Below are 13673 nucleotides of genomic sequence, written 5' to 3' on the forward strand. Positions count from 1 at the left end.
AATAATTGTAAAAAGATCATTCCAATCTCTGTTGCACCAACAAAACTGCAGTATCTTTCAGATATATTTCCAGAGTAACAGCATCTTGCCGTGGAAATAAATCAGCCAATTTCTGGAAGTTTCTGTTTTATACATGTATGTGTGTAAATGTGTAACTATGTATAATTTAGCAATGACTACACAGTAATACTTGTTTTCATCTAGGAGTAAATAATTTATCTTGAAGAGTCCGAATCAAGGTGATGTGCCATACTCCCGAACTGGCTACTACTCAAGAAATCCAAACTTAGCAACTCAACTCTACACAGTGTTTATTTTCTTTTTTTTTTCTTTTTTTTTGGATAGTGGAAATCAAGTATAAATCACAAACAGTACAAGTTCCTCACGTCAGCAGTTGTCCACTTGAATGGGTCAACTTCTGTTTATAGACACTGTACTTTTAGTATAAAGTCAAGATAATATGGCAGTTAACTAATACTTTTGACTACAGTAAAGATACAAATTTTTGTAATATAAATTAATTGCCATTACAAAAAGGCAACTGTATTAACTAATACGGTACAAAAATCTGCAAGTTCTATAAATATAATGAAATGCAAGAAGTTAAATGAAATAATACATCACAGATTTTTGTATAGCGCATTTGAAGAGGCAAGCTAAGATACACATGGAGCATTATACAGCAAGGAAGAATGTCAAAACCCACTAAGATTTAACTTTTTTTTCCATACAAATGCTAGAAGTACAAGTACAGGACACAACATGGAAGCAGTAAGATTAACCAGCTTAGAGCCGGTAGACAAAGAGGTCTTACTGACAAGTTGTAAAGCATCAGGCAGCAGACAGAAGCTTGTCAAAACCAGCTGTTGTAGGATACTGATTGATAATGTTTTCATTCTGACAGCTGAGACACTGCAGACAGCCACAGGTCTGAGAAGAAGCCCAATGTGGGCACATACACATACACACACATACACACACAAAGTAATTTAACAGATGGCTAAAGAACATTAAAGCACAATATCTTTTTTAAAAAGACAATGTTCACTCCTTAATGAACTTGCATGGAAAGTAGAGCCTAGTGCCCAGGTTTATTTCACCTAAATGATGAACACATGTGAAAAGATTTAAAAAAAAAAAAAAAAGAAACAATTAAGATTGGTCATCTGTGTAAAAATTGCATGGTGCTTACATATTCTACCATATCCAGAGCATTCAACAACACTTTAGGAAGCGTGATGTGAGCTGCTACGAACACTTTTAATTCCCCATAAAAAGGTGAAGGTGTTTATAGACATAAAAAGATACACATCCATTAAGTTCATCCACAACACAAAACCACAGAAGAACTACATTCAAAGCAAAGTTAAGTGTTGGTCTTAGCCTTAAGCAGTTATGAGGTATTGTTTGAGCCTGTGGTGAGGAATGATCACTGTACTAGTAAGAAAAGCATATTCAAAATCATTCTGAAAAAAAAATCACTGGTCCTGTCCAGTTGCCATTTTTGTAAAGAAAAAGCATTAAGCATCAAAAGGTCCTAGTCTAGGTGGCCACTGGCATATGCCAAAGCCATATTCTCATCAACTGCTTGGGTCTTTCACATGTTAGTCATGTAGCACCTTCCAACAGTGCATAGTTGGGAAATCATGACCCAAATGTAACTCGGAAACTAAAGTTTTTGGACCAGACTTACTGGTCTTAAAACCATAAGTATGGTTTTAAGAATGTAATACAGTTGGGCATATTTTCATTTGCTGTACCTTTTGATCCATAACTTTTCTATGGGAAAGAATGAGAAAAACAGTAAAAAAATTTTATCTCTCATCTTCTAACTAATGCTCAGTGAAAAACCAGTAAAAGCTCTGAATCCCTCCTTTTGCCTTCCCAAACTGCCTGCCTTCTCTGGGAAATAATTCTCTCACTCCTCCCCACCACTTCTTATTTGTCATTGTCCCTAAGCAGGACAGAAATATGGGGACCTTGTGGAAATCTGGGGACTCTGCAGTCCCTAAGATCACATCAGCTAAGAGGGAGTTTGGAACTGTAAATTAGACCCAGTTCCTCTTTAAATCCAAGGAAAGAAGCCTCCTTAACCCACACAAGAGAAACTGATGGGCAGCTGGGTCCTATCTAAACTGTGCATAGAGAACCGAACCAACACAGGGCTCCTCTCTGTTTTCTAAAATGTACAATTCCAGTTCTTGGGTATTTCCAAGAGTATCAGGAGTGAGGCGATTGACCTGGCAGGAAAGAGAAGAAAAACAAAGCAAGAGATGCCCTTCAGGCTTTCTGCCTATTCTATCACAAAATTAAACAAGGAGCTTACCAGTTTTCCCAGCTTCTCTCTAATAACAGGAAGCAAGTTAAAACAGTGATCATCAGGCCATGCATTTGGTCAGAAATAATTCTGAGGGAGCAATGCAAGAAATCCGTCGAAATTTAAAAGTAAACAAAAAACCTATTAAAAACATTTTTTTTAAACAAAGAGTATAACTGCAAGTAATAGAGAACTGGCTTTTATAAGCCTTTAAAAGCTGATCCTTGCTATTTTCTTATCCCCATATAAACTAGTGCGAAACTACAATAAACTTCAAACTTAAAAAATAAATGCTCAGAGTGGAAAGATATATTGCTCAAAGCCCTGAAAAAAGGAGTTACGAGTTTCAAAACACAAGCAGAATCGATGAGGAACCACTGACACATCACTAGAGTTTCTGTTTGCAGACACTCATGCACAAGGGTAGCTGAATCCACAAGGCACAACACTCAAGGTGTGCACCAGTCCAGTGACTGATCTGCACATACCCTGTTGTGACTGACTTAATGGTGAATCAGTGACCTGGCATGTTTCTTTAATGGACAAAATAGGCTTATAAGGTTTTAGAAAATCAACAGAAGGCAGCCAAAAACTGCAAACCTACAATGGGGAAAACTTGGAAAGAGGAAATATGCACTGTGTTACTGGAACCAAATGGGATTTTTCCAAATGTATTACAAATGTTGTTTCCATTGAATACTTTTTTGTCTTCTAAGTAACATTTTAGCCCAGAAGAAGTTTGAAAGAACAAGTTATAATCCCTTGAAAAGAGAAGCTTATAGTACAAACACTGGAAGGCCCTTAGTTATGGTATAGATGCCTTGGCAATGTTACAATAACAGTAGTACTCTATGAGTGAGTGATAAAGGAAGCAATCCTTATTTAAAATCAGTCACACTTCTAACTAGTAATAAAACCTCCACAGCTGAATTAACAGACATTTGTTTTGCTTCTCTTATCGAAAACTACCTTCAATGAAAATTATTAATTTATCCAACTTCTGTATATTTTCTAAAAATATTGTTACTTAGACCACCTGTTTATGTCACCTATTTTTCCCCAATACTGTTACCTGCACACATCTGTTTGATAATTTACCTTTCAGGAAACTTCCAGCAAAATAATGGTTCTACCTTTGACAATGTTATGCTGTGATTTAGAAGAGGAATCAACTAACTAACTTGTCAACTGTGTTTTCACTTAGTAAAACTTCAGGACTAACCTTTGCATTAACACAAAACTGCTTGCCTTTAAGGTATCCTATTAAGGTTCTCAGTGGCTGTGCTTTCCATACTGAAGGGTCAGTAAACAAGCTAATACAAATTAGTCTCCCAAATCCTTAAGACATTAGTTATTTTTTAAAAAACAAGGTAGCAGGTAGAATTCCTCCTTAACAGACTATGTTATTTTTGTGCGTGTAAAATTTCCTATCAAGGATGATCGCAATGCAAGAAAGCAACATACAGTGTGCAGAAATAGTGGTAAACAAAGAGGAACTCCCTATTTCAGTAGTGTAGACAACTTTACTGGAAATAGTAGTGTACCTGATTCACAGAATATTTATTTTAACAAAAGGACATTCTGCACTAACTGTGTATGAACAACATATTACAGCACAGTCTTGATACCATGCCATAATTAAGCTGTTAGCAGAATGGGCAGGTACAGTGATGTCTGGAGAACCACTCTTCTCTCTTGCGTTTCACATTCTCGCAGGTTCGAAGTCTCTCTCTTCTAACAAGTTTATTAGAAGGGAGAAGCTGTCTTTTACTGCCTGCGTATCATCCAAGGAGCAGGGTTTAAGAATCCAGCGCTTTCCACGTGCAAGTGGCTCAAGTTCAAAATATTTTTTTATCTAGTAAGAAAAAAAAAGAAGAGACAAATATATTAATATTATAATGACAACTCTCTTGTCTCTCATCTAAAAAACCAAACAAAACCAAAACATCGAAAAACCCCATGTAAAAAGATCAGGATACTCATTTTTAGAATCTTACCCACAGCTGTTCTTATAATACAGGTTATACGATGTGACCTGAAAGTGTTTTCGTTAGGGGTGAGTGACCTGCTTGGAAGCTACCATTCTACCCATACATTTAACAGCATGGGAGGTCTGGGGAAGAACTATATGGACTTAAGACAAAGAGTAAAGCACACGAAACAAGTGTTCAAAACCAGCAAAACCAGCAAAAGTAACTAAGAAATCTTAGGTTATGTTTGTATTTTAATGTTAAAGCTGTATGTTTCATAATACTCTTCTTGGTAAACACTTAAGATGCAGAATTTGTCACCAGACTATACACAAATGAACTGTCAAAAATGTACAAATCCTGAACATTCCAGTCAAAGGTGAGGTATAGCAGCTGCTTACTAACAATACCTAATAATGTCTATAAAGAAGGAAACCTTTTAATTAAACTAATTCCATTTTTACTTCTGCAGCAACCATGCAGCAAGGAGGCATAGGAATATGACGGCATGTAGAATTGCAAGTTTTAAGGTGTTTATAAGCCTTGACAAAATAACTGTGGAAGATGCAGCTTCTTGGAAAGACCAATCATCATTGATGCTAATTACACCAGCTGTCAAGGCAGAAACACAGACCCACAGAAGACTGAGAAAGAAAAGATTTTCATTTAGTAGTATACTCCAATCACTTTTCAAAATAGCAAGTACAATATCAAAACATATGTTTCATGTCTCTTAGCAGAAGACAGCAGCCTGCAGGTTATTTTGGTCTACAGATTACTGTTTTCATCAAAATTTTAGTCTTTGATAGTATTTGATCCAATACTATTTGATCCAAAAGTCCACTCATGTTTGACTTGTCAAAATAGACATTTAGTTTTTATATCCAAAATTATACCCATCAATACTTGCTATTGTCAACATACCAACAGAAGTATTTAGTCCTGACTTAGTACATTCTTGTTCCTTGTAATTATTGCCAAATATTATTAATTTTCTTTTATCACAGACTGCGCCACAAATATGCCTAACAGGAACAGTTACTCGTGCTGTGGTAGGCAGTAGAGGACCTAGACAGGCAACTGCAGCCACACTGTGTAAGGCTCCATGTGCAGGGGGAATAAAGAAAGGAAGAAAAAAAAAAAGGCTTCCAAAGCCCAAACAAGCTGCAACATCTCTATGCAGTACTTATAGTGTCTATACAACAGTTTTGGTAATGTATTCTAATAGAAGAAACCAACTGTAGCTGTATCAACTCACACAAATCAGAATTCAACCGTGACAATGTGTCAGGAAGGGTTCCTTATTCTTTAGAAGGGAATTTCGAGCAGAGTGTTTAGTAATAAATGTCAGGGAAAAAAAGGGTGGTTTTGAGATGGGAACTTCTGCTTCCCCAGCTAAGATACAGGTGAAGCCTTTTAAAATCTATTTCCAACAAAGCAGAATTATATCAATAACAACCTGCAAACATGTGAAAATGAAGCGCAGTACTTGACATTCACCTCCCCCCAAACAAACTTCAGAAAACATACGAGTTGAAATAAACGGGACTTCAACAAGCAGTATTTTAATATCTGCATACCTACATTTTAGCATTGCTATCTCAGTGCCGTATCTGATATGTTAGCACAGTTATATGTGATCAGAACCTAAATACTAACCTCTATAAGGGATACATTGCAATGTCTCCAGCAGCCAAAGTGACAACAAATTGAATTTACCACCATTAATACATTGAATTAATGGCATCTATCATAGCACTGGAGAAGCAGGGTACGAAAGCTCTCTTGCCTGTATCAGCAACAGCCTCCTTGATTGCTAAATAAGGGGAGGAAGTAAAAGCTGCACAAAAGCATAACAAAGAAAGGTGTCAGTGCAGCTAGCTGACAGAGCAGCCTGCTGGTGTTAAGCTGACAACATGGCTGAGTAATTTGAGATGTTTCAAACTCACAACCCAGAGGATGTCCACCACACCCCCTCTACTGGAAGACTATTGCCATCAGCCCCTTGAGCTCACTGAAGTCTGTCCGCAATCTTATTTACATAGCCTCTGGAATCAAGGCTATACCGTATGAAGAAATTATGAGGAAAAGGCCACTACATTGTAAGGAGAGTGCTTGTGTTTAAAAGCATTAAATATCTAGAAACACATACATATGGAAATGATGACAGTAAGCAGAATAGCACTGAGTCTTGTGCGTTTGTGGGCAAATACAACGTTTCTCACCAAGATAGCCTCTAGCCAAGAAAAACACAATGACTTTAAGCTATATTTCAGTGACTGCAGATGCCAGGATAGAATTTCTGTTTCAGCAGTAAGAACAGCATCAATTGATTTAGTGAAATAAATTTTGCAGATAAATTATTTATTTGGATGCCCAATGTTGATTAAAGTTTATTTTTTTCTATTTCTAGGTGTGTAATCAAAATGTAACAAGATCAGCAATGTGCTGTCATCATTTTCCACACCTAAGAAACAGTTCAGAATATCTGCATTAATAGGCCCTAGATGAATGCTGAAATTAAAGTGATCGTTAAGCAGTGGCTTTTGAAATGGGAAGTTTTGATAATGGCATGAAAGCACAGCTGCTTATATTCACGTAACTAATAGCTATTTTGTTCATACCTACAGAGAAAAAAAGATTTGCTAGATGGCTTGTCTCTAATCCAAATATAGAAAACTAACACTAATTGGCTTACAAATAATAAATAACTAAACCAGAAGTAGCACAGAAGTGATTTTCCACAACTCAAGGGACACTCTGTTGTATGTTACTACATTTCCTCATTTAAACTGCACACCACAATGGAGTTTGCTAAAGCCCAGAGCTTTGCAAGTGGGCTCCATGACTTTGAAACTTCCAGAAAGACCTTTGCAGACACAAATATTTTCCAATTTACTATAACTTCTCCCCCCTTTAACTCAGAAGATGTCACTCAGTTCTAAAAACAAGTAAGCTTTTTTAGACTTAAAAAGGAACCCTTTTTTACATGCAAGAGACGAAACAACTACACAAAACCAGACCAACACAATCAGATGCCCAACACTGTTTATACAGTTGAGTTTTCCACTGGAATGCTCTCAGCTCTCCATGCGCTTTAGTTTCTCTAGTTGCTTTCTGCCCTGATGACCATCATTCACACTCATTCCCTACCAGATTACCTAGGAGGATACACACTCATCACTGAAATATCCAAAGGAAGCTGAAATTCTCTGAATACTCACTCACCTAGGTAGTTCTTGCATAATCAGATAATCAGCAGTAACCATTTTACAGCTCCCTTCAATCGCACTAGCACAAAAGGAGTGAGTTCCTAAGAGAAGCTCTTTTGTCTTCCCCTCTTGCATAAATGGTGAAAAGCTTTCTGCGTGTTCATGGATGCCAAAGCAAAATATAAAGACTCAAACATGATTCAGATGTCTGACTCATTAGACGTGCATTTACACACCGACTTTGCATTTTTAAGTGTTTACTTTAGGATTGCTAAATTTTTAAGATACAACCTTAGAAGAAAATACAAGCAACTAAATCCACATAATTTTAAGACTTTACTATTTTACACGATCTCACTGTATGTCTTGACTCCACATGGGGGCCTTGTTTTATAGAGAAGCTGACATTGTATTTATGCCACATTCTGAAGTCAATAAAATCTAACAATACACGTTTGCAATTATTCCCACTCTTCCCACACACCACCTTCTAAGTCCTATTCTATTGGCACAATACACTAAGCATATGGTTATCAAATGTTGCTTAACCTACGTGCTAGAAAAGTCAAGACACAATATAAGGATTGGTGCCCAGAATCTCAGCTGGCGTAAATTAGCATAGCAGTGTGGAACCGATGTTACTAAATTGATATACATAAGCTGAGTAACCAGGCCCTGCTGAAAGCTTTTTTATGTTCTATTACTGAACCTCATCTAGCCAGTTCACAACGCACATGAACATAAGACGTATAGGAAAACTTAGATACTGTAATATACGAATACAGTAATTTCTATCTATTACTCAACATGAAAAAAGCTGACTGAAAGTATTAATTTTCATTCGAATACAAAATTTTAATACCAAATTTCACCAACACAAAAAGGCTTCCAACCCACTCTGATTAATCTGTTGTAAATAAATACAAAATTCAGGTAGTCACTTATATTGCCAGGCTGTATTTGGAGAATTAATGGATAAAATATTTTTTCATCCATTGCTGTTTTACTAAACAATTTTACTGGGGAAAGAAATTGTAACAACATATGTGTATTATATCTAATCAAAGGCTGCACAGTCACGTCAGTGTCCCCACTAGCCTAAATTTTTCAAAGACTTTTTTAGGATCAAGCAAGTACTACTGCAAGAGGGTGACTGGTGGAGGTATGAATTAAACTAAAATTACCTAATTTGCTGAATCTGTGTATTAACCACAATAAATGGTTCATTTATCTATCCCAGATCTGCATGGACAAGAAATGCAGTAATAATGGGAGACTGGGGTTCCCCATATTCACATTGTGAAAGTTTCATTGAGCTGTGATGCTGAGTTTACTTTTTCAGACATCATAAAAATCTGCCTTTTGGAGCAACTGTTTAGCAGATGCAGGAGAGAGAGGCAATTTTGATTGTCGAGTCCATGAACAACAGGCAAGATGCCTGTAACAGTGACCAAAGCGTGCACAAACTCAGTATCTTTGGAGAAGAGAAAAAGCCAAAAGTCCATCACATAGCATTAAGTTTTAAAAAGGGAAATGACATAAAATGAGTAACTTAAAGAAAATTAACTGCAGCTAAAAAGGTAAAATGCTTGCAGGTGGCATAGAAAAAAAACACCATAATTAGAGGCTCAGAGTATATTTATACTGCTACAGAAGACTTTAAAAGAAACAAAAAAAGCTTTCAACAGTTGCAGTAAGGAAAAGGATGGTATTAGAGGTAAAAGAAGTTGAGTCTAAAAAAGGAAAACAGAAAGCAAAAGAAAGGAAATTCTGGCAAATAAATAGAAACCACAAATGTTGACCTACTAACCATAGAGTGGAACCCATTGCTTAAATCACCACTGATGCTAAAAAGTAAACTGAAATTCACTCTAGTTTATGTTAGTGTGCTGGACTGCAAACTGCACAGCCTCTTGAGCTGCTACACGTCCTTTTCTGCTAGTCCTGTTCTGAGTATAGTGATTTACAAGAGTGGATGGAATGGATCGGTAGCCACTTCATCTTAAATCAGCTCGCTCAATCCACTGTTGTACAGGAGTTAACACTTTCATGCTTTTCCCTAAAAATCTGCTAGGAATCTCTTTATCTGACACCCCACTTGGCTAAAAAGGACCTTTTGTCTGACCAGAACAGCTGCTCTAACGTGCAAAACTGTCAGCAGAAGTTTCATAACATTTATTCTTCCTACAGAGACACTTCATATCCTCCTGAAAAGATACTTCATGTGTGCCTGCTCGTACGCTTCTTCATAACAGTGATCTCATCCATGTCTAGAGGGATCCTTGTAATGCACCTATGTCTCATAAGCACTCCTCCTAAAACACCTAAACTTCATATTTATTGACTCCATATGGGATACCTCTTACGCAACAGGGAGGGGAATGAAAGTACCTCAGCTGATGGGAAACAACAGTGATATGTGGTCTGGCGCAACTTATGCACAGGGCTATTCCCAGGAATGCCAGTTGAGGTTAAACAACACTATGAGCCATAGAAACGCTCTTAAATTCTAATTCTTTGAAGCTAAATATTTCACTGCCAGCTGACTTTTATGTGCCACTGAATACAAAGTCTGTATGTGCAATGTTAAAAACTTGCAATGAAGTAATGAAGCACATATTATGATAATCAGAATTATGGAACTGAGCTGCTTTTTTTTTTTGTTTTTAAAATATGACCTGCTGAAGTAAAAACAAAGAAAACCCAACACTGTTGTCTTCAGCATTTCTGTGTGATGGCACAGTAAGCAATTTCGCTAGATAAGATTTCAAAACCATCTGAAGCCTTTTGGTACAACTCCCATAGGTAGTGGTGAATACTTCACAAATTAGCATTTCTAGTTTGTACAGCTTTCCAATCTTTTTTTTTTTTTTAATTTTGCTTTTCACAAAAGATTACTTGAAACACTTCCAACTGAGCTTTGTACTTAGCTTAGTAACAGACCTGGCTGATATTTTTGGCTAAGTCTTTACAAAGAGGAATAGAGTCACTTATACACATACTCCACAAAATAATTTACACAGTGCTTTGTGGAACAGATGCACTTTTCCATCCTTGTTATCTCCAGTGGCCACAAGACACTACACTTTTCAGATTGCAAGTGACTGGTGAAAAAAATGTATTTTAAAGAAGATACCTAACTGTTCTGAATGAAGAAATAGGATGCCTGGCAAATCAGCATAGACATGCTATTCCAAACAGAGAGCACACAGTACTGGCAAACGCAAGTATGAGACAAGAAAAAGGGGAGTGAGCTAGAGAGCTGGAAGATGAATACAGAAGGGTGCTTACTGTAAAATATAAAATATTGCATCATCTATCAGGATGGAGGGAGTGGAAGATTTTTTAAATGGATAAGTATTTTTTATATAGATACATATGGTCATATTACAATGGGACTGGGACAAATAAGAGAGATGAGAGTGAGGACAGAAAACTGCTGAGGGTGCAAAAGTACTACTGAGATTTGCATGTACATGGATGGAAGCAAAGAAGAAGCAAAGACCTACTAGCACCTATCAGCTCTTTTCATGCAAGTCTTTACCACACAACAATGTACTACAGCATATTAGATTTCTTTGTTTACAATCTGTTAATTTGTTCAAAAGAAACAGTAAGAATCAGGTAGCTGCCAAAATACATACACCTATACTTTGCCTTCCATGGCTCATTCACCCAATATATTCTCTATATAAGCGTGTGCTTTTCCTACAACTGGAAGACATAGAGATAACATGAGAACAGCAGCAGTGTATCTGTATAGAGAAAACCAGTCTTCCAGATGAAGATTCATACAACCAGTGCTGCGCTGGAAAAACAATACAAGGGCTCACAATACCCAACCCCTGAGTGAGCAAAACAGCATCCCTCCTTGAGTGACAAGTGAAACAACGAGAACAGAGAAGGAGGCATCATAAAAAAATGCATGCAATGAAAGCACAGTAAAATATTCTCCTCTAATATCTACAGCTTTAATTCTTTAACTTATTCCAAAGAATTAATTAGAAATGGAAATCAGACATCATATTTAATACAACAAGACTACAACTAACCCTTTAAGTTACTGCTCCTATTGCATCCTCTCTTATCCACTGTGTTTTCTGAAGTACTTTGGGTTGCAACAGACACTGTCTGGCAGCTACATACTTACAGTTAAAGTGTTAGAATATAAAATCCTAGAAAGTAATGCTGAAAATTAGCCTTAGTTAAAGTCAGCTATTTGGAGGACATCTAAAAATCACATTTTCCCTCCCACACACTACACAGACACAAAAATGCCAATTTACTGCATATAAAGACAATTTTCTATATAACTGTATTCTTAGCATATCCAAATATATTCTTAAGATACACCAAAAATAACTGATTGAATTTAAGATCAATTTAAACTTAGGATAATTTGTTTAAATTACTATCATTGCCCTAATCTGTTAAAAAAAAAATGGAGCATATCCAAAGATAATTTTACAAGAAATCTATTAAAAGCTTTTACTATACCACCACTCATCTCCTCCCTACCTTCTCACACTAAGGTTTGTTTTTTTGTTACATCTTCAGTTAAATAACTTAAGGAATACAAATAACTAGTAGAAACTCAACACTCAAGACCTTTAAGCAGATATCTTTCAGACCCTTGTGGAGTTTTCATAGCATTTTTTTTTAAATAGACTGCAGATATTCATGGTTTACTTCAGAATATAATACTAAGAACAGACCACGCTGATTTCAGCAGCAAAATATGGTAGCTTTAACTACAGATTGTGGTTTCAACTATAACAAAACCTGAGACACAGGTACACAAGTGCTGACTTTCTACCCCCCCAAAAAAAAGTTTACCTGTGATGTTGAATGTCAAAATAACCTTTAGAATGATGAGAAGTCCAAAGATCAATCCTTATTATGACATCCCTTCTGCAAATGCCATGTTTTCTGTTCAGATAACAGTTAAACAGTATTTTCTGGAGAGGTGCATATGTGATGATTCATCTGCATTTGCCTGAACATGTATATAAATCTGGCACTTGAATAAATAACATCTGTATACCGTGCCCACGTCTGCAAAGCACCAAAACACTGTATGGACATGTATTCTTGTATCAACAGCAAAGAACAGGATTTCTAAGGGCTTTGTGGTTTGTTCCCCACATTTACTCTGCTGAAACCATTCCAAGCCAACAGCCTGTATGAACACAAACGAAAAGCCATTTATTCAGCAGTAGCTGTGGTTCTACGAGATGTGTGCTCTCATGCACAGAAGATCAGACAGCGGTCGTACCTATTTCACTTGTTCCATACCAGGTACAGAGCAGAGTTTATAAATGCAGAATGGTTTCAACCTCCCCTCAGGTCCTTTGCTGGTGGGAGTATTATTAGTTATGCGAAGTCCACACAGAGGCAATGGAAGCCCAGAACTAACTGCAATTAACCATTTCTGTTTCGAAAGCAGAAACTGTGAAATAAATCCGTTTTAGAAGAAGTTAACATACCATATTTCTGAAGCAAAAAGTGGTCGCAGAGACCCTGCCACCACCTGCTTCAGTTCCTGGCTGCCAGAACGCCATGGGCTCTGCGACCCTCCAGTTCCTCCAGTGCCAGGGACTTCTGCAGAAGCTGTTTCTGAGGATTTCCTCCTCGCCTTGCGGTGAGAGGAGGCAAATCTGTGCTTTGGGTTTTCTAGGTCCAGGCCTCTGGAAGCACCAATGCTTCCAAACTCACAGAAAGCCACCGCTTTAAACTAGTATTCCAGGCAGCTCCGGACTAATCTCCATTTCTTGATATTTAATAATTCTTCATCTAGAAATATGGCAGAACCCCTTCATTCCCTGTGACTAGGACCTTGCTGGAGTAAGGCCCTTCAGAGCTTCCAGATTCCTTCATAAAGCACAAGGATACCAAGAGGAAAATTACACAGCTCTCAAATCAGACACAGTCCTGTACACAGGGGTATACAGAACACGCATGTGCCAAACCAATTTGCCATTACCTCTAAAATGATAGGAAATGTATGAACAATCACAGATACGGAAAAAAGGGAGCACTTTACACTGAAAGAGGATGTTTTAAGCCAGGTAACTGAACTATTTCCAGTACTGTGAACCAATATTAGTGAACTAATGAAGAGATTTGCAGCAATGATGCTGGAAACGCCAGGGATGACCACAAGGATTTTGAGAA

General features: G+C 37.2%; 1 protein-coding gene across 2 annotated transcripts in view; it reads right to left on the reverse strand.

Moving 5' to 3' along the window:
- Nucleotides 1-258: 258 nt before the first annotated feature.
- The window catches only part of ARL15 (ADP ribosylation factor like GTPase 15), a 235715-nt gene continuing 222300 nt past the window's right edge, over nt 259-13673 (reverse strand). For both annotated transcript variants that reach the window (XM_068422693.1, XM_068422692.1), the window contains exon 5: nt 259-4172. In XM_068422693.1, the coding sequence (XP_068278794.1) occupies nt 4020-4172 (153 nt within the window). In that variant the 3' untranslated portion in view covers nt 259-4019. The remainder of the gene's footprint in view (nt 4173-13673) is intronic.

The sequence above is a fragment of the Nyctibius grandis genome, chromosome Z (genome assembly GCF_013368605.1).
Source record: "Nyctibius grandis isolate bNycGra1 chromosome Z, bNycGra1.pri, whole genome shotgun sequence".
Taxonomy (NCBI): domain Eukaryota; kingdom Metazoa; phylum Chordata; class Aves; order Nyctibiiformes; family Nyctibiidae; genus Nyctibius; species Nyctibius grandis.